This window comes from Arvicanthis niloticus, chromosome 5 (assembly GCF_011762505.2).
Source record: "Arvicanthis niloticus isolate mArvNil1 chromosome 5, mArvNil1.pat.X, whole genome shotgun sequence".
Lineage (NCBI taxonomy): Eukaryota > Metazoa > Chordata > Mammalia > Rodentia > Muridae > Arvicanthis > Arvicanthis niloticus.
Window position 1 is genome coordinate 47190885 of NC_047662.1, and position 22196 is coordinate 47213080.

At 38.8% G+C, this 22196-nt stretch overlaps 1 protein-coding gene across 7 annotated transcripts in view; it reads left to right on the forward strand.

The window, feature by feature from the left end:
* The window catches only part of Dnai4 (dynein axonemal intermediate chain 4), a 77394-nt gene that overhangs the window by 21288 nt on the left and 33910 nt on the right, over window positions 1–22196 (forward strand). For 4 of the 7 annotated variants that reach the window (XR_013110560.1, XR_013110561.1, XM_076934567.1 and 1 more), the window contains exons 3-8: window positions 1811–1995; window positions 3337–3446; window positions 7943–8099; window positions 10288–10427; window positions 17152–17284; window positions 20464–20654. Coding sequence is in view for 5 of the 7 variants with exons in the window: in XM_076934567.1 (XP_076790682.1) it covers window positions 1811–1995; window positions 3337–3446; window positions 7943–8099; window positions 10288–10427; window positions 17152–17284; window positions 20464–20654 (916 nt within the window). In the remaining 2 variants the exon portion in view is untranslated. Of the gene's footprint in view, window positions 1–1810; window positions 1996–3336; window positions 3447–7942; window positions 8100–10287; window positions 10428–17151; window positions 17285–20459; window positions 20655–22196 lie in introns of all 7 variants that reach the window. The other 3 variants (XM_034503830.2, XM_076934569.1, XM_076934570.1) reach the window with 2 other exon arrangements.

Sequence of the window (22196 nt, forward strand, 5' to 3'; positions counted from 1 at the left end):
GATATATGCACTGTCGCTGAACAATAGAGTGAAGAATGTCTTAGAATAAATGTGATGAAAACACATAAATAATAGTCCTAAGACCTGAACAACATACAAACAAAAGCAAAACCATCAGGAGACATATATGTAAGACTGGAAATAAAGAATTTTAAAAAGTAAAATAAAAAGATTAACATTTTAGTTACTTTTCTCTTGCTTTGCTAAAACCCCATGACCAAGGCAACTTAAAAAACAAACAAACAAACAAAAAACCTTTTATGGGGTTCATGGCTTCAGAAGATTAGCGTTGGACTGAAGGAAGACCTTAGAGCTCACATCTTGATCCACAACCATGAGGCAGAGAGCAAGCACTGGGAATCACAGGAGTCTTTTGAAACCTTTGAGCCTACACCCAGGGACACACCTCCAACAATGCTTCCCAAGAGTTCCACCAGCTGGGACTGTGTATTTAAGCTATGGGGCCATTCTCATTCAGACTACCATAGTGTATGTAGAGTGAATTGCTGAGACAGCTGTGCTGAGCTGAAGTCCTTGGGTCCCTCCAGCCTTAGTAGGCTCTTACTTGGTACTGTGTGGAAAGCATTTTTCTCAAACCATAGTATTGTATAGTCCAAAATATTAATAATATAAATAAAGTATCATTTTACCATTCCATTCTGACTCCTGTGTGTTTTATCATTAGAGTGTAGTATACTTTTTAAAACTGTACTCTCTCTCCATATATATATGTAAATATATGTACATATATATGTAAATACACACACATTTATATATGTGTGTATATATATCAACATATATATGTACACACACACACACACACACACACACACATATATATATATATATATTTGTGACTGGGGATGGTGGTGCCCGCCTTTAATCCCAGCAGTCAGGAGGCAGAGACAGGTGGATCCCTGAGTCCAAGGCTAACCTAATCTATAGAGCAAGTTCTAGACACCCAGAGCTACGCAGAAAGACTGTCTTGAAAAACAAAAACCAACCAGCCAAACAAACAAACAGAAAAAGAATTAATTAAAACGGTTGCTGTCAGGCTGGAGAGATAGATGATGGTTCAGCAGTTAAGAAGGAACAGTAGCTGCTCTTCCAGAAGTCCTGAGTTTAATTCCCAGCAACTACATGGTGGCTCACAATTATCTGCAATGGCATCTGATGCCCTCTTCTGGTGTGTCTGAAGAGATCGACAGTGTACTCACATTAAATAAATAAATAAATAAATAAATAAATAAATAAATCTTTAATAAGTTTGATGTTATGCCAGCAGTTTCTATATGCATCTTGTCTCTTAATTATATCAAGGGGCCATATCAACTGATTGGCTATCCCATCTAGTTCTCTTTCTGTAGTGTACTATATGCTATTCAAACAGTGAGAAAAATGTGCTAACATCCTCAGATCGTATCTCCTCTGTATTTACTACTTATATACAGGCGCATGAGTACAATTTTTAAAAGATATGTGGCTAGGGGCTGGAGAGATGGCTTAGTGGTTGGGAGCACGGGATGGTTCCAGAGGACCCGGGTTCAATCCCCAGCACCCACATGGCAACTCACAACTGTCTGTAACTCTATTTCCAAGGCATCTGACACCAATGCACATGAAAGATAATTAAATATATATATTTTTTAAAAAGATAGGTGGCTAGTTAAATATGAAGTATAAAATTTTTAATTATTTTAGTTTTTGTGTTTATTTTAGTATTTTTCTGCTGTACGTATTTTTTTCCAGGAGTTCGAAACCTCACCCTGTCTAGTTATTCACTCTATTATAAACAACCGTTGTTTTGCAGGTGCTTGATCCAAAAGGAGTTGATGTTACTCCCCGACCTCTCTACCATCCAGATCCACATGCTGTTTCAGCAAAGCCAAACAAACTCTTGACTTCACAAGAAGGATCGCTTGGATCAGATTATATTTCTTCCTATAGCCTGTACCAGAATACATTAAACCCTAGCATGTTAGGGCAGTACACAAGGTGAGGTATGCTGGTCCTAGTTCTTTTGATTTCATTTATATTGTCCTTCCGTTTGTATTGCATACATATAGAATGTCTATTACTTTCTAGTTTTCTAACATCAATCAATCCTAGTATACCAGCACTTACGTTTTAATTATTCATGTTCAGAGCTTGATTGAATAGTTCCCACAAATTCCAAAACAGTGTTAAAATTGTGTAGATCTTAAGATTTCTCAAGGAGCCAAAAGAAAGGATGAACGTCACAGCTGGTTGCAAATTCCAATTAGATATTTTCCCCCAGCTTCTGTGGGGAGTTTATGGCTGTCATTTAACATACAGTGCAGTCATGCACTGCTCTAGAAACTGTGTTCAGCCCACACATGCGCCGTGTAGAGTGCCGGGGAGAAACACTGGATCTTCCATTACGGACCTCTTTGTGAACAATCGAAGCCATGAATGTGAGAAGACGTTAGAGTGATGGATGCTCATTTGTTTAAAAAAAAAATTTTTTTTTTTTTAATTCTTGTGTCCGTTCCTGGGCATAGGTATATATGCCTGGTGAAAGCTTTTTCTGGGGAGATGTAATACACATCTACTCACCCCAGGAAGGGAATGACATTACAAAAAGCATCTGCATCACAGAGAAGCAGACCCCCACACTGTGACCATGAGCTACATATGATGATCACAAGCCACCCCCTGGAGTTCCCTGTATCACCTGTAAGCAGCCCCAAAGTCCCAGAATCTCTTCTCCCCTCAGCTGCTGCTCAGTCTCCTCCCTGGCACTTGTTTACCTATGTTAAGCTGGGGAGGGGCTTTTGAGACTCTTCCAAGTTACTGTTTTCTCAGGCATGACCTGACCTTTCATTTACCTCCTGAGTCCTTTGAGCTTTCCCCCCTCGTGTGGAAGGTTTCAATTTGGAGGAAACTGCTGTTGGGGTAGCTAGCTCTTGATTTAGCCCTTGAGAGGACTTTTGTAAAATTGGACTTTGGGAGATGAGTTGTGAAGAATGGACAGAACCCAGGTGGGAGACAAAGGGAAGAGCGTCCTGGGCTGAGACACGACAGAGGCACGGAAACACCCAATAACGAGATGCCGAAAAGCGATACTGAGGATGGAGTCCAAGAAGGAGCTATAATTTAGATATTTGCCTGAAATGTACATTAGGAACACAGTGATGGCCTCTGGGCATAGGTTTAAAGGACATGAAAAATCAACAGAAGAGTGCAAAGTTACTGTGATTTGCATTGCTTATATGGCTACAGTACGTTTGGTTTTCCATCTGTTATTGTAACCTAATTTATATTTTTAGTTTCTTATAAGGACAATGAACAAATGAATAATGTTAATTTTCAAAGGTCAGTCATGGGGAGCAGTACAGTGTCTAAGTCAAGTGTATCAACAACTGAATCAATAACAGAGGACCTTGAAGATCCATACAAAAGGGATAGATTGGCTAGTTTTACAGGTAATAAAAAACCCTTTTTATTTACTCTTACAATTTTAAATTTTTTTAAATTTACCTTGGAGTTAGAGACAGTTCTGAGGTGCCATGTGGGTGCGGGGAATTGAATCTGAGTCCTCTGGAAGAACAATCATTGCTCTTAATCACCGAGTCAAATCTCCAGCCCCTTAATTTTACAGTTTTAATGCATTTTCAATAGTTTAAGTCTAGACTCCCCACAATAAAATTGTCATGTTTGTAAAACCTAGATTATTTTGTCATAGATTGTACACTATTATAAGATGAATTTTGTAGTTGTGCCTGAGAGTTGATAAAAAGATGGAGCTGAGAATGTATCTCAGTGGCAAAACATTTGGCTACATGGAAAGCCCTGAATGTGTAGTCCTTAACAATACCTCCACTCCTCTGTGTGTGTGTGTGTGTGTGTGTTACCCAAAGTATTTATGTGTATGGATGTTTTGCCTGAATGTATGTCTGTGCACTCTGTGTGTGCAGTCCCTGGAAGTAGAGCTACAGACTGGCAGGAGTCCTCAGGCCAGCGCCAGACACTGCACCTTGGTTTGTCTGCAAGTGTTCCTAAACACTGAGCAACTTTCTAGTTCCCCCCACCCTTTTTTGAACTTCCATTGCCAAATAATCATACTCTCTCAGTAAATAAGGGTCTATTAATGAAATATCTGAGCGGTTCACTCTTAGTTTTGCATGTAATAAAAGAAACTAAGAACTGCCAGGAAATAACTGTTTTCTGAGCCTTGGGCATACATATCAGATGAGTAGCAAGGAAGTAAAAAAAAAGTTATTGAACAAAAAAATCCACCCTCCCTACCATCAAAGAAAAAAGAAAGAAAAGGAAACTAAAAAGAATGTCACAGACAGAACAACCATTTGTGTTCTCATTAGCCAAAGGTAGACAACTTCAACAACAAAAAGTATAGTGCTGGGTTATGACTCATATTAACAATATTCGTGAGCCCATCCTTAGATATTTGACAAAAGGCAGAGTATACTCCTGTAGAGAAGAGTTCTAAATACTTATGTAGGTATTTGTCCCTCAAAACGTAGCTTCCTGTCCTCTTAAACGAGGTTTTGCACTGTGGCTTTCTCCAGACTACAGTGTATGAAACGGGAATGTTTCAGCTAAGAGGTAATCATGTCAGGGATAAGTCATGTTGAGAGCTTTGATGGTGCCATAAGATGAGACTTTACTCCTTTACTTCTTCCCGGAAACCCATGTCCCGCTTCAGGCATTCCTAAACAGAAACATGTTCTACAAAATGCATGATCAATACTCCTCAGGCTTCTAACACAGGAAACGGCCAAGGTCTAGGAAAACCTTAGGAACAAGATAATCAAATGTAATGTTTTGGCAGATATTTTGGAATGAATTATGAAGGTTTTTTTTTTCAATTTTTATTTATTTATTTACAATACCGTCATTGCTTCCCCTCTTGTTCCCCCTTCCCACAGTTCCTTATCTTATTCCTCCTCCCCTTGCCTCCAAGAGGTGGTCACCCCTAGACTGCCCCCTTCCCTGGGGCCTCAAGTCTCTGGAGGATTAAGTGCATCTTCTGCCACTAAAACCTGACCAGGCAGACCTCTGATATGTTTGTGCCAGGGGCCTCAGACTGGCCCCTGCATGCTACTGGTTGGTGGCTCAGTCTCTGGGAGCTGCCTGGGATATGGGTAACTTGAGACTGCTGCTCTTCCTATGGGGTTGCTGTCCCCTTCAGCTTCTTCAGTCTTTCCCCTAATTCAACCATAGGGGTCTCCGACTTTAGTTCAATGGTTGGTTGTAAGTATCTGCTTCTGTCTCAGTCAGGTGCTAGTAGGCACTCTCAGAGGACAGCCATGCCAGGCTCCCATCTATAAGCACATGATTGCATCAGTAATAGTGTCAGGCCTTGGTACCCTCCCATGAGATGGATCCCAAGTTGGCCAGTCATTGGACCTCCTTTCCCTCTGTCTTTTCTCCATTTTTGTCCCTACAGTTCTTTTAGACAGGACCAATTCTGGGTCAGAAATTTTGACTGTGTGTGAATTTAAAAAGAAGAATTAATACCAATACTCCTCAATGACATTAAAAAAAAAATGAAGCAGACTGGAATAAACAATGGGCTTTAGATGATGAAGTGTCACTATGAGTTTATGAGATGCATTAGGTACTGACAGCCGAGAAGTGTTTTACAATGGGGACCACTGAGTGCAGGCTGTACACAAACTAATATTCTTAACAAGTTTTCTACACCTTGAGCTATTCTAAAATGAACACATTATCCTAAACTACCTTGAAGTCTTTCATAATCCTTTGGGTCTTCTGATGCACATACTTTTCAGATCCTTGGAAACGCTTGGGGTTTCATTTGGGCGGCAGCATTCGGCATAGGTCATCATCTGCTGAGAGAATAATGCATAATGGGTACTTTTACATGATCTCATAAAGTGCCTGTGGCTAGCACGTAATGAATTTGTGAGGAGATAGAGCCACTATTTTGTAGCTCAGTCTGATTGTAATTGCACTGGGCCCATTGTAGCTAAAGAACAACTTAAGGAAGGCTTCATGGATCATTCTTTACTGAGGTCTCTTAATGTGACCAGATAATCCATATTTTTCCCTACCCACTTCTGAATTCATTGAAAAAACATATATTGGAACCAAAATGCTACCTTATGAACAAAAGTGCTATTGAAGCCCCAGAGTTGACAGACTCACACATTTATTAACTGTAGACCACCACAAAGCCTTTTGTATTCTTGTCAAGGGGCTTCCTGTGTGGAGATATAAAAGGGAGCTGTGATGGCTGTACACAGCTGGAGATCACTTGAGGAACAGCAGAGGTGGAGAAGAATGTGCTTCCTCCATCATTGGAAGCAAAAAGTGTACAGATGGGTTTCTAGGTAAAGACGCAAATGTAGTCTCCATGTACTGGAAGGCTAGTGTGGAGCTGGTGATCGTGATGCATGAAATACATTGCACAGGCACATATTGCTGCTGGAATTAGTAAGTATCAAATTCAAGTAATGTTCAGGAAGTGATAAGCCCGAGCTGATTGCTCGTCTATGGCTTTGTCTGGATTGTGTTCCTCTGCCATTAAGATGATTAGTAAGACTTGCTTTCCATAACTCTAATACATGACAGGCAACATATTTGATTCTATGTGTGCCACATTTCATGTAAGGTTATATTTAGAACTGTGTATATGCTACAAGGCTACTTTATATATAGCCGAGTCACTAGCCAACCTGTGGTGGTATAAAAGAGTGGTCAGAGAACCAAGAGCCTGGTTTGTTTGTTTTTGCAGTCTCAGAATTTAGCCATGTTCCTGTGGACCTTTGTACAGCTCATACCTGACTCTTATTTCTCAGATGTACCTCAAAATTGTCCATGTGGATAATCGATTTACTTCTTTTTGCTTGTTCTATCTTAGCCAGATTTACTTACTTAAAATCTTGTCTCTATTTTAAAGTCTATTGCACAAACAGTATTTTAAAAGAGTTAATTCTTAAAAACGACCTTAAATGCTTCCTCTTTCCTGACCTTTATTTTATATCATTGTAGCTACAAAGTAGAACATATTTTGGGCATTCTTCCTTTAGAATTGTAGTATGAACATTTCCATAGTTTCTTTAAAAATACATTGATTAGCATTTAATATATACAAATGAGCATTTAATATATACCAGATGTTGGTTGTGTTTGTTAAAGGATATTTGTGATTTTTTTTTTTTTAAGATGTTTAGGAAGTTGTTTTACTAAGGTCCTGAGCCTTAAGAGGAGACTGAAACTTTGTCTCTGGGAAGTGTTATATTCTTGCTTTATTGTCCTAAAGCAAGTCATTTTTTACCCATTGCAGTCTTATACAACCAGGCTTACTCCCTCCTTTTAAAGAAAAATACACTGAAGCCTAGATTACGTTCATGCCTGTAATGCCAGTACACTGGAGGTAAAGACAGAAGGCTTGTTTGTAGGTTTGGGTCCAGCTTGGGCTACATAATGAGGTTCTGTTTCAAAATAACCTGTAAATTACTGCACTCTGACCTATATGCCACATCCTGGTTGTTTCTTATCTGTAACACATTCCAAACTCTCTCAGCTCCGAAATTCCAACTTTAGTAGCATGCTCCTAAGGCATTGGGCCTCTCACTATTCTAACCAGTTTAGCCAATCCTTTGCAACATATTTATTTCTGTGAAAGTTGAGTCATTTTACACTTGTAGTCACCTATATCTGATGAATAGTCTTCTGTCTCTTGGTGATGTTGATTAGACGTGGACTATAAATCAACAGAATAAAATAAAGTAACCTAATAGTAACTGGGTTGTCCTTGGGGCTGCCATTGATACCTGTAGCAGCAAAGCAGAGTGCTATGGGCTATTCCAGCTGCTCTCACAGAGGCTAAATAGACACTTGATGTATATGACCCATCACTGTGTTTTAGTGACTAGGTAGTGTGCACATTGGCAGCTGCTCCAGGATGATCTTGTAATGTTGTGTATTTTAGATGTACGAGTTGTGAGGACCACAGCTGAGACAGCTTTACCAAAGGAAGAGCTGGAGAAGAATATAGAAATCATTCTCACTGAGACAGAAACACTGAGATTTTTTGACCTACCAACAGTCATGTACTCAATAGAATCTGAAGAAGCTGAGAAAATAACGTATGTATAGCTCAGATTTCTAGAAATCTCCTTGAAACTACATACATACCCTTTTGATCTCATATGGACAGTATTTACATTACAGGACATTTCTCTATGGGAAAAGTCCCTAACTTTAGCATAGAATAATGTGGTCAGCAGGTACAAAATTATAGTGGGCAAGACCTAGTCCTCGTGTCCTGTCACCATGGTGTGACCATACTTAATGCGTGTTACAGCATAGCTAGAAAAGAGAATTTTGTTCTCACCACAAAGAATGAATGTTTGATTCAGAGGATATATTCCTTCTTGTGATTTAATAAAACACCCTATGCACATATCCAAAGTACTGGGCCCTAAGTTGGAATCCTAAGTGCCCATCCAAGGAACCTGTGTGGCTGGTGTGGGAGGAGGTGAAGACAGCGGTTTTGTTGGGATTTGCTTCCTGCTAGGTCATCTTCAGTGTCAGTGGATCTTATCCCGAGGGATGAACAGAGTTAGAAGAGGACTATTGATATTCTCCTGTGGCCCTCATATACAAGCACCCACGCACAGCTGTGCATACAGCAGACACTTACATTACTGCTACACATACAACAATAATAAATGCATTTAAAAAATTTCTCAGATTGGATTTGAGAAAAATATACCAAATCAATAGAGACCAGTCATTATTAAAAGACAAATGGCATCGTAAATTCAGACTCTGAGAATATTAGAGATATGACATGATTGGATACAAAATATGAAATAGTTATGAAATGTCACCACAAATAAGACAGGTGAAACATTTACATGAAGAAGCCCAGAATGACACATTTTGATAAGAACTTTATGCAATTGTCAGAAAAGTAAGCACTAGCTTAAACATAACTGAGTAAAGATTAAATGGCCAAAAAAAAAAAAAAATAGGTCTGAATAATTACATGAAATAAAATGTAAAAAAAAAAAAAAATGGATTATAAAGTAGTGGTCTAACCTGTGAGTGCGGCAGACATGCAGCAGATCACCGAAGGCTGTTCATAGGAGGTTGGGGAAGGACAGAGACTTTTCTATAGAAGAAAAAAATAAGAAGAAATGTCTTCAGTTCTTTGTACAGACACTCCTGCAAACCAAATGTAAAGACAAAAGGGATTTTTAAAGGTGTGTGGGGGTGGGGGGGAGAGGAAGAGAGAGAGAGAAAGAGAGAGAAGTGTGTCAGGAGAGGCTTGAAGAGGGCATCACATTTCCTGGAGCTGGAGTTACATATGGTCTGAACTTCTTGGTATGAATGCTGGGAAGCACTCTTGGGGCCTTCTGTAAGAACTACAAGGACTCTTAAATACTGAGCCATCTCTATATCCCAAAAGAAGATACTTTATGTAGAAGAAAATTAGGAAAAAAGATACAGAACCTTTAGAAAAGGCATGCAATTTCTTTAGGGAAAGAGCATTTCATAATGAAAGGGAGGTATAATAATTTTAAATGAAAACTTCAAGGTAGAGTTTCACCAAATTTTTTGACCACACTGAAATGAAAAATTAAAAGTCCCAAGTAAGATATTCGCGTACACACTGGGAGTGCAGCAATAATTTCCTAGATTGATGAAATTAAAATGCGACTTTAAGCTGGGCATGGTGGCACACATCTTTAGTGCCAACACTCAGGAGGCAGAGGCATGTCAGGTGGAGCTCTGTGAGTTTGAGACCAGCCTAGTCTACCAAGCAAATCCAGGACAGCCAGTGATTGTTACACAGAGAGAAACCCTGTCTCAACAAACAAACAAACAAACGAACAAACAACAAAAACAAAGCCAACCAATCAAACAACAAAATGTGAATTTCAATCAAACAACAAAGTGTGTTTTTAAAAATACTCCGAACTAACCAGTTATGAAAACAGCATGCATGCCATGCTACAAAAGTAATCTTTGAAAGAATCTGTAGCTTCAGATGTCCCTATTAAAATTCATAAATTCTCTAAACAAAGTGCTAGCATGTTATCGGTGAACAATGAAAGTAGCCTGGGCCTTGGGACGTACAGTGTGCAGTAGCCCTTTGCTGGTAACATAATAAAATCTTTCCTTAAGGAGTTTTTCAAGCTCACGTCTTATTTTGTTACGCTCTGTGTTCATACAAATGCTTTGAGGACAGGTAATGTAGAAAGACCATGTCTGTTTATAGTAATTTGTATTTATTTGTTACTTTTTGTTTTTTTTTTTTTTTTACAGAGAGAAAAATAAGAATTATGAAACCCTTTGTAGAAATAGATTAGGCAATGACTTGTATGTAGAAAGGATGATGCAGACGTTTAATGGAGCACCGAAGAATAAAGAGGTTCAGTGTGAGAAAATCATAATGGAAGAGAAAGGTAATAAGCTTCATTCTTGCTGGGAGACTGTTATATTTGAAGATATGTTCCGTGAGTCTGTCAACCAACACATGTTAAACTATATGAATAAAAAAAGGAAACTAATTTATCCAGATAAGTTACTATAGTTTATAACTTTCAGAATTTGATAAGTTAACGAGAAACAGTGCTATTTGAGTAACATAATTGTCCAGTCTGACTTATATTTGCCCCATATCAGAGTCTATATTCTTCAAATATATTATAGAGAGACTATAAAAAAAGGGAGCACAAAGAATAGTTGAACACGTACTAAGTCAAGTCTCCCTAAAATCAGTAAGGGTCTGATCTGAGAAGAATAGCCACAAGAAGAGATCCACACAAAGACACAAATATACAGTCAGTCATCAGACAGAGGGAGAGTCTTGAAAGTAACAATAGAAAAGCAATCCATCACACACGTGGTCTAACTCTTATCACTCAGTGTTGGATTGGAAACCACGGAGGGCAAGCACAGTGACATTTAAAGACCTGAAGCAAAGAAGCGCTATCAAGTAAGAACACCAAATCCTTTAGAAATGGAGAAATTAAGATACTTCTGGATATGCAAAAGCTAAGGGAGTTTATTGATGGCAGAAGTGTTGAAACAAATGCTGAAGAGAGTATGTAGAAACAGAAGGACAGTAGACAGTAATCGTAAGCCATGTGGGAGGAAATGGATAGCTGTAGAAATGACATGTGGGCAAATGCTGAAACCCAGTCACTTTGTTTCCAGTTGCCTGATTTGCAGTATAGATTAAAAGTGATAGATACACAGGGGCTAGAGAGGCGCCACGGTGGTCAAGAGCGCTGAATGCTTTTCCAGAACATTTGGGTTGGATTGCCAGCTCCCACACAGTGGTTCACAAACATTTGTAATTCCCTCCCAGGGCTCCAATGCCTTCTTTTGGCCTCAGTGGGTAGTGCATACATGTGGTACACATAGATATATACAGCTAGAGCACTTATACACATAAAAGAATAAATATTAAAAAATTTTAAAGACATTTACAAAGCAATAATTAGGTTGTTATTGGGCTTATAATATAGAGCAGAATTTTAAAAACCACAGTAGTGAAAGGGAATTGTATAAGAAGGAAAGCTTTAATATGCTACTGAAGAAATTATTAACCAACAATAGCTTTAATTTTCAAAAGTCATTGTAATCTATAAGAGGTATCCACGAAAAACAAAACAACAGAAAACCCTAAAAAAAACCTAAAAGGATCGTAAGAATGGAATAAAAATGAGACTACCAGAAGATCTATTAAACGCAGAATAGCAACTGAGAAATAAAGAAGGTAGAGAGAATACAAATATCAAAATGTTTTTTTATAAACAAACAACTCCACATCAGTAATTACTTTAAATATACATTAAGTATGCTGTACAATTAAAAAATAAATATTGGCCGACTGAATTAAAAGCAAACAAAGACAGTTCAAATGTTCACTCTCCGTAAGAGACTTGATGGAATGACTAACTATGCACAAAACTGTGAGAATCATCACACACAAAAAAATTGAGATGACTATACTAGTCAGAAGAGGACTCAGAAATTGTCATGCATAACAAAGCACAGTGCGTACTGATCGATGGCTCAGTCCATACGGAGATGATAACAGGAACAACATAAGATGAGAGATCTACAGAAGCATCAAGAATGGATGCAGTTGAGGAGAGAATTTGTCCCACAATAATGGTTTAGCATGCCTCTTCCAATAATGGGCAGGCTAGCGAGATGGATACGCAAACCAAGCTGAGAGCACTGGGATCCTCAAACAGCAAAAGATGACTACAAGCTATTGTAAGCCAGAATGTTAGACAGCAGAACGAAATGGATGAATCCTTGAACATACACAGATGTCCTAATCTGACTCAAGGATAAACAGAAACTCTGAATAGATCTACAATAAGTAAAGAGATTGCAATCATAAATCTCCCATCAGAGAGAACACCAGGACCAAAGAGCTACTCAGGCAAATTCTAGCAGTGACATATAAAAGGCTTCAGTTCTCTGTCTTCCCTTCAAAAAAAAAAAAAAAAAAAAAGAGAAAAATAACCTCTGCAAAATTAAAGAAAATATTTTCATAGTTTTTCACTTATGATATAATTTCTCTGATACCAAACCCATAAACATATCACAATATAATAAATTCGATCAATATTCCTTATGATTATAAATGTAAAAGGCCTCCCCTACTAATAAGCTCAATCCAGCTCAGTATGAAGTAGAATTGTATATTGTGATCAAGTAACATTTATCTGTGTGGCTCAATGATAACATGTAATCAGTTAATGTAATAGATCATACTAACAGACTAAAGGGAAAACCCACCACACTTGCTACCAGTATTCTGCTATGTGACTTTTTTTTTTAATTGAGAAAGAGCCTTGCTATGTAGCCCAGGCTGTTCTTGAATTTGTTGTGTAGCCCAAGCTGGCCTCAAGCTTGTTGTATAGTACAGGGTGGTTTCTATCTTACAGTTCTCTTGCCTCTGCCTTCTGAAGGTTAATACTAGGTATACAGCAGCAATTCTATCTGCCTTTATCATTGTTTTCATGTAATTCTTGAGCCTATCTCTAGTACATTATAATTGGAGGATGCTCTGAACTACCCCTTAATCACATACAATAAGGGAACTTCAGTCAAATTCCACTTTGTGGCCTCTTTCCCAGGGAAAAGGAAGGGACTTGTTTGGAAGGAAAGGCTGGGAGACGGAATATTGCTTAGCGGTTTTGGGGTATGTTGTTGGGTGTGCTGGTGTGCCCAGTTTTAGAAAGCATACATTTTGATCTCACCCCTACAATAGAGGGAGGCCTCCGCTTCCCCAGATGGACCAGTAACACACATATATTATATACAATGTACTCAGAAGGGGAGAATGAGCAAATCCATTTGGCCACAGAGTCAAGACTTTATTTCTCAATAAACTGCATTGGTAGTCTGAATAGCATTTTGATTCCCTTTCTCTCATTTCTGCATCTCTTTTATTATTTTATCTAAAATCAGACATGCTTTTTTTGATCCACAGAACCATTCAATTTTAAATTATATAATATAAATTATTTCATAGTCAAATAAAAGGCTTTATTGTGAATTTTGTCTTAGCAGAATATCAGTAATGTGCACACACTCACGTGATGTAAGCAAAGAATATATAGTCCATGTACTCCCAGTCAGGGTAAGAAAGGAAACACTCCTAATTGCTTAGATACCCTCACATCGCAATCCATTTATTTTGGATACCCACTAGGCCCTGGAATACTGAAGTTAGGAGGAATGAGGTTTGAAGTAGTTTCTAAAAGAAATTAAATAATGTTTTAAAGTGGCTTATAAAATTGGTAAGTCATGATCATGATCTGTCACTTCATCTTTAGCATGACACTAGAGCTTATACATTTTGTTTGGCAACAGCTATATTGAGGTATAATGGATACACAAAACCTGAACGTATGGGCTGGGGAGATAGCACACTTGATGAAGTATCTTGCACTCACAAGATCTGACATTTTGATCCTTACAAACCCATGTATAAATTCCAGGCATGGTGGTAGCATGCTTGACAGCACCAGCAGAGACAGGAGGGTCCCTGGGGCTCGCTGCGTCAGACTAATCTTACTGGTGAATTCTAGGTGTATGAGGGGACCTTTCTTTTTTTTCTTTTTTTCTTTTTTTTATTGGATATTATATTTACATTTCATATTTTATCCCCTAATCCCCCTTACCCCACCACCCAGGAACTTCCTATCCCATCCCCCCTCCTCATGCTTTTATGAGGATGTGCCCCCACCTACCCCCCACTCCCACCTCCCACCCTCTAATTCCCCCCACCCCCGGCTTGGTGTTCATCTTTCATGGGATCAAGAATCTCCTCTCCCATGTATGCCCAACAAGGCCATCTTCCCCTTCATGTACAGATGGAGTCATGGGTCTCTCCCTATGTGCTCCCAGGCTGGTGTTTTAGACCTTGGAGAGCTCTGGTTGGTTTGTATTGTTGCTCTCCTCATGGGGCCACAAACCCTTTCTGCTCCTTCAGTCTTCTCTCTAACTTTTCCATTGGGGAATCCTTGATCAGATCAGTGGTTAGCTGTGAGCATTGGCCTCTGAATGTGTCAGCCGCTGCAGACCTCTAAGGAGACAGTTATATCAGGGCTCTTGTCCGCCTGCACTTCCTGCCATCCACATCAGTGCCTACCTTTGGTGATTGTACCTGGGATGGAGACCTAGGTGGAATGGTCTCCAGATGGCTCCTCCTTCAGTTTCTGTCCCACACTTTGTTTCCATATTTGCTCCCTTGAGTATTTTTGTTACTCCTTCTCAGTAGGACTGAGGCATCCACACTTGGTCTTTCTTCTTCATGAGTTTCATGTGGTCTGTGTGTTGAGTCTTGGCTATTCCAAGCTTTTGGGCTAACATCTGCTTATCAGTGAGTAAATACCATGTAGAATTTTCAACTGAAGAAACTCGAATGGCCAAAAAGCACCTTAAGAAATGCTCAATATCCTTAGTCATCAGGGAAATGCAAATCAAAACAACTCTGAGATACCACCTCACACTAGTCAGAATGGCTAAGATCAAAAACTCAGGTGATAGTAGATGCTGGTGAGAATGTGGAGAAAAAGAAACACTCCTCCATTGTTGGTGGGATTGCAAGCTAGTACAACCACTCTGGAAATCAGTCTGGTGGTTCCTCAGAAAATTGGACATAGCATTACCTGAGGATCCAGCTATATCACTCCTGGACATATACCCAAAAGATGCTCCAACATATAACAAGGACATATGCTCTACTATGTTCATAGCAGCCTTATTTATAATAACCAGAAGCTGGAAAGAACCCAGCTGTCCTTCAACAGAGGAATGGTTATACAAAATGTGGTGTATTTACACAATGGATTATTACTCAGCTATAATAATGAATTCGAGAAATTCTTAGGAAAATGGATGGAACTAGAAATTATCATCCTGAGTGAGGTAACCCAATCACAAAAGAGAGGACCTTTCTTTTTTTTTGAGTCAGGGTTTCTGTGTGTAGCCCTGGCTGTCCTGGAACTCACGTTGTAGACCAGGCTGGCCTTGGACTCAGAAATCTGCCTGCCTCTGCCTCCCAAGTGCTGGAATTAAAAGCGTGCGCCACCACTGCCTGGCTTAGAGAGGACCTTTCTTAAATGTGCTTGATATTGTTCTTTGGAACATCTGAGTTTGTCCACACACATTAACACGCAAACATATCACATTAACATGTACACATTAAAAACAACCCACATTTGGCATGACGATTCTAGCACTGGGAAGGTGAAGGTAAGAGACCAAGAAATCAAAATTACCTTTGACCACATAACTAATTTGAGGCTAGCCTAGGCTACATGAGACCCTATCTCAAATACAAAACCAAGTCCTGAACATATTTGCTATATGCAGCTTTGTGGGTTAAACTTAGTCAAGTGATAAATATGATAATGGCTCACCCTAAAAGAAGTGGTCAGCATCAATTATTAGTAATATGTAACCACATATTCCTGTGCTGAACTTACTAAGTTTTCCATTAAATGGTGGAAAAATATAGATAATTCAATTTTCAAAGATAATAATATCCTTATCAATTTGTCAAAATATATCAAGAACTTATTCTGTAAAATAAGTTTTTACACGACTTTGGAAAAGCAACTAAGTTATTAGCTGTCTATCTTATTGTGAAATTTAATATTCTTATTCACTGAAAATAATCATTAGATACCAAAGAACCACCTCCTCCACCTCTAATCTCCCTCTCCCTTCCTTCCCTTCTTCCCCCTCCTGCTCTTTCTCCTCCCCTCTCCTCCTCTTCCTATCCTTCCTCCTCACCTTCCCCATTATCTTCCTCTTCCACCTCTTCCTCCTCCTTTTTGCTGAGTACCTTGGTTTCCTATTGAGTGGTTTACTAGGGAAGTGACTATATTTACAAGGCTCAGATTTCATCTCTAGTTAAAAAAAAAAAACAGTTCTTTATTAAGACATCATTCTTAAAAACAAAAACAAAACTCCACATCATTCCCTAACTGAACGCTTAGTAGGGTCAGCAGTAGCAATGTCGTTCCCCAGGATAATATTATTGCTACAAAAATCAATAGCAGGGGGGTGCGGCTGGGGGCTTTTGAAGTTTGTATTTGAAGATCAATGACATTTCCAGTTTATATTTGGTCACCGTTGCCATATTTGATGATTTGAATAAATTTAATTAGGTTTTTGACAATGTCATTGTTCCGACAGATACTTTTTTTTTTACCTAAAATAGTTGTTTAGGGAACTCTACTGAGTAAAAAGGAGTGAGATGCTTCCCACAAGCTGTTCTGTAAACTACAAGTTGTATGTTAACCACTAGCAAAGATATTGTCTAGGTGTTATTCAAGCCTCTATCCCATGACAGTCCTGCAGTGACAGGCTGATGATTCTTCCCGGGCCTGGGTAGGAAGGAGGTAGGAACAAGGGAGAGTGAGGGTAATTTGGGGCTGGTCCTAAAATAGGACAGCACCTGTAGATGCTAATAGCAGGGTGTCCTGAGGTACGCTCATGAAATATTCCTTTGTTGTTTTCCTGCTAGTGCTGTTAAAATTAACATGTTTTTCATAGAAACTCATTTTATATTTTTCTATGACCAGTTATATACAAAGCTGCAATATTAGAATTTGCTTTAAAATCCTTTTACCTTTTCTGTTTGTTTAGGTGTAGTGGCCACTAGCTGGGATTTGTATGATTCTTTCAACATTCCAGAAGTTTTGCTAGGAGCAAAACGATCTGCATATTCAAGTAAAGCAAGTTTACCTGCTAGAGACCGGGACCCAAAAATACAAGGCAAGTACATGGGCAAAAACCAGACTGCATTCATTCTCGGGTTTGCAGGATGTCCTTGCAGGGCATCTCACATTCTTATCCACAGAACACAAAAAGTACTTCACTCAGGGATTCAGCTTCTGTGTTTGCAGTGCCCTGGAGTGGGAAATTAAGTTTTATGTTTGTTTTTTCTTGGCTGCCTCTCTGGAGTTTGTTGTTGTTTGAGACAGGGCCTGGAACCAACTGGCCGTGAGTTCAGAGGTCCCCTCACTCAGACTGAGTGCTGGGGTTAAAGGCATTTACCACCACCAGCCAGTCTCCTTTTCAAGTTTTTATCTAGTGCATCTTTGCTTTCTCTATATATCGTTTTCATGTTTATGTACGTGTACAGGTTTGTGTGTTGTGTGAGTGTGCAAGTTTATGTATGTGTGCACTACACCAGTATAAATGGATGTCAGAGGACAAACTTGGGTGTGGCTCTTCCGCTTCCACCCCATTTGCGATAGTGTTGTTTGTTGTTGAGCGCTAGGGCTGGCTGGGTGCCTCTGAATTTGCAGAGTTTAGGACATTAAGGTTTCCATTATTTGCTTTCTGTTTTTGTTTCACTTTTATGGTTTTTAAACTGCCTTCTTGCGAGTTAATCCTTTTTTAGTTACCTTTTAACTTAGGTATGTGTGTGTCTGCTCTTTAATTGATATCTGTGTCTCTGTTTATCTGTTTAGTTAGTTATTTATCTGTGTATTGCAATATACATATATATATGTATACCAAAGTCCACTGATGTCAAGGTGTTACCAGTGCAAGTAAAGCTTACCTCTCTGTCTTTCAACTTTTGGGTTTTTGAGGCAAGATTTTGTTGTACCCTAGCTTGCCTTGAGTGTGTGAGGTATACAAGGCTGGCCTGGAACTTGCTGTCATCTTCTTCCTGAGCCCTGGGATTACAGGCATGAGCGACTGGACTGTGCCCAGCGCTTCATCCCCTCTTTATGATTGCCTTGTATATTTCTTCTAGATATCAAGGTCATTTAGATGTTTAAAACTGCATAAGGCAGTGTAACTCTTCAATTCTAAATATTAGAAGAAATAAAGTATGTTTGCTTTACACACTTTATTTGTGTCTATCCGTGTATTGTGTATGCTAAGATGTGCATGTAAATGCTCCTATATACATTAGAGGTCAAAGGGCAGCTGAAGTGCTCATTCTTTAGTTGCTCTCCATTTTCTTTTGAAGACTTTTTTTTTTTTTTTTATAAATGTTTTTGGATTCAACAATTTGGCTACATTGGCTTGCCAGTAAGCCTCAGGGACACATTCATCCTGAATTAGGTGTGAGAATCACTAGCTCTTGCTGCTGCTGTTGCTGCTGCTGCTGCTGCTGCTGCTGCTGCTTCCTTTAGGCAAGGTCTCACCATGTAACCCTGGCTAGCCTGGAACTCACTATACTGACCAGGCTGGCCTCAGAGATCCTCCTACCTCTGTGTCCCCAGTATAGGGATTTGAAGCATAGGCCACCAAGCTCTGCCTGTACCCAGGTTTTCCCCCTTTGAGCTCAAATCCTCAAGCTTGCAACATGCACTTTACTAACTGAGCCTCACTTTCTCCTGATTTTTACTGGATATTTTCAATACAGACTCCTGGGTGAACAGTTCTTTTCATTCAGCATTCAAAGAACATAGGAAAGTTCTAGCATCTCCTGTTTCCAATGAAAAGTGTGTTGATATTCAAATAATTTTTTTTATAAATATCTTTCCCTCCCTTCACTGCTTTCAATATTTTTTTATCTTCCTGGATATATGTCCGTGTCTATTTTTATGTGTATGTGCATGTTGCATATGCATATGTATACATACATATGTGTCTCCTGTTTTTGGTAATCTATGCTAAGTCTTTGGTGGGTATCTTTAGAGCCTTCTTCTTCAAGGCTCATTCGTTTTCTCCTCTCTATTCTTTGCTAAGTTACATAACTTTTCAACTCCTGTTTTCAGGTGCCTTTTCCAGTGACAATTTCCCCCGCTTGGAGATGCTGCTCACCTGAGCATGATAATCTCACAGGTCCCTGAGACTCTATTCATTATTTTTATTCAGAGTATATTCTTGACTTAAAAATTATTTTTATTTTAAAGTATGCATATGTATGCTAGTGAGGTCTATGCAGATAGAATACGGTGCTGTAGGAGTCCAGAAAAGGGTGTCCGATGCCCTCCAGATGGAGTCACAGGCAGCTATGAGCTGCCTGCTGTGGAGCTAGAACTGAATGTGGTCTTCTGTAAAAGCCGTATGCACCTTTAGCCACTGAGCCTTTGCTCCACTATGTTCATGTTATCCACATGTGAGCTTTGGGGAAGTAAGTGGCGTTAGAGGGTATTGTGAGAATAGGACCCCATTTTGCATTGCTGCCTTTTTGAGAAGTCGACTGAGCTTTCATGCTTCACATTTCCGCCCATATCATGCTTTCCATCATGTAAGGGACAGCAGAAGCCCCACCCCCCAGCTGTAGCTTCTTGGCTTTGATCCTTCCAGCCTTTATAACTGTAAGAAATACATTTCTTGTCTTTATAAATTTTATTTAATTTTTTGGTCTGTGTACACAAATGTTCAAGGACGTGAATGTGTGTTTTTGAGTGTCCATGTACATGTGTATGCATGTGTGTAGACATCTGAGGATAACCTCTGGTATCATTCCTCCACAGACACTGTCCACCTTGTTTTTTGGGGTAGAGTCTCCCATTAGGCCCTGGGGCTGAACCACTGGTTTAGGCTGGCTAGCCAGTGAGTTCTGGCAGTCTGCCTGTCTCTGTCTCTCTAGTGCTAGAATTGCAGCTACTACATCCAGCTTTCTACAGAGGTTCTGGTCATTGAACTCAGGTCCAAATACTTGCAAGGCAAGAACTTCAACTGGGCTATCTTGCCAGTCCCCTAAGTTGTAGTTTTCTGATAAATTAACAGAAAATAAGCTAATGTGTGCATATCACCTCAAGATTACTACTGCTTATACTCAGAGGGAAAATATATTTTTTGATGGATAATAATTCCATGAGTTTTATGTTTGCATTGTGCATATAAGGTTTAATAAATGCAATTGAAAGTGTTGAAAATGAAAGACAGAAATTATAAAATATAATTTAAAAAAATCTTTAAAATCTATGAGCCACCTACTACTGCTTGGCTCTTTTGTAAGTGAGTTGTATTTATATTTACAGACAGTGAAAGTAGTTCTCTAATGGACATAGAAAGTGTAATTCTGGCTAAAGTTCATGACGATGAAGAAGACAACTCAGAGGCAATATTAAAGTCCGATAAGCTTCATCAAGACTTATTTTACATGGAAAGGGTTTTAATGGAAAATGTATTTCAGCCGAAGCTTGCAGCCTACCGTCAACTCCCTGTTTATAAAGGTATATATTTTAAGCAATCATGCTTAGACAAACTCAAATAATTTTTAAAATTTTAATTGTACTGTTAAATATTTCTAAATGTAATTTCCACACTAGTTGTCACCTATTAAAGTGCATGTTTAACCATTTACTAACCACCTATGAAATGTGAGTAGCCCTAACATCCAGACTGGGGAATCCACAGAAGGGTTGTCCTTCCAGTGCAAAACTTACAAAGCATCTATGTCCTCATTTTATCTTTGTTCCTACATCACATTAGGCTCTTGGTTTTTTATAGTGTTTCTCGTGTTTGGTCCTCTTTTACACTGCCATTGAGTCTTCAGGTTCCAGCTGTTTGAGCCTCCTCCTTAATATAAATGACAGGGATATTCAGCTCACCCTCGCTGCTACAAACCCCATTATATGTTCACAGAATGTTTTGGTTTTGCTACTTACAGGTTTGTTTTTAGTTTTCTGGCTTTCTAAAGCTGGAACCCGGGACCTTGCACATGTTCTCCCTCTGAGCTATACTTCCATACCCTGAGTGGGTTTTTTGTTTTTTGTTTTTTTTTTTTTAAAGAGATTAATTCATCTTTTCAGCACATGAATAAAGTGAAGCCTATAAAGGTTATGTAATGGGGCATCTGAGTTGAAGTTTCTTTCTTTCCACTCTCTTACCCTATCTTGCAGATTTATGCAAACCCCTCACAGCCATTGAATGCTCTAAGTGTGCAGAGCCTTCCATTGCTTAGGGTAAGCTACACATCTCAGAGTGTATTATTCCTTATGTCTGCCGTCTGGTCAGAGAGTGTCAGTGTATTGTTTCAGGGGGCCTTCGAATTCATAAAGCACTGAAGTCTGTTCAGCAGTCCACTCCTTTCTTGGTATTATCTTTTCCTGTTGTAGCCCCAATTTTCATGAACTCTCCTTGGTCCCCAAGTCAAAGTTAATCTTCTATGTGGTTACATAAAAATAATTAGGTTACAAAATAACATGTGTAGCAAAGGGTTATAATCTTTTTACCTGGAGAAAGCTGGGATAATATTTTAAACCTATGTTCCTCTTTCATTTTAGGTGGCTATTTAAAAATTTGTATCATGTATATTGTTCCACTGTATATCTAAAGAGTTGTATAATTACAATCTAAGGTATTATAAATAATGGTATTTACAAAGATAAACTGTTAGCACATTACTTGTTTACTATTATATATATAATATGATTTAATACTTTAATGAGATAATATTTACAGAAGGTGGCATGTTTATATTTAAACTATGTTTTTAACATATTTAAAAGATTAATAAATTTATGTAAATAATACCCTTATCAACATAGAAAATATACCTGTGAACCATGAAGATTATCTTGTGCTGGATGCATGTAAACATTACCCACCCGCTAGGCAACTGTGGTCTTTGTCTGTAACCACAAGTTAACTTTCCTAGTTGTGGTATATCATGTAAGTGCATTCACATAATAAATATTATTTTTTTGAGCCCGTGAGATGACTCAGTAGGTAAAGGCACTTGCCACCAAGCCTAATAACCTGAGTTTGATTCC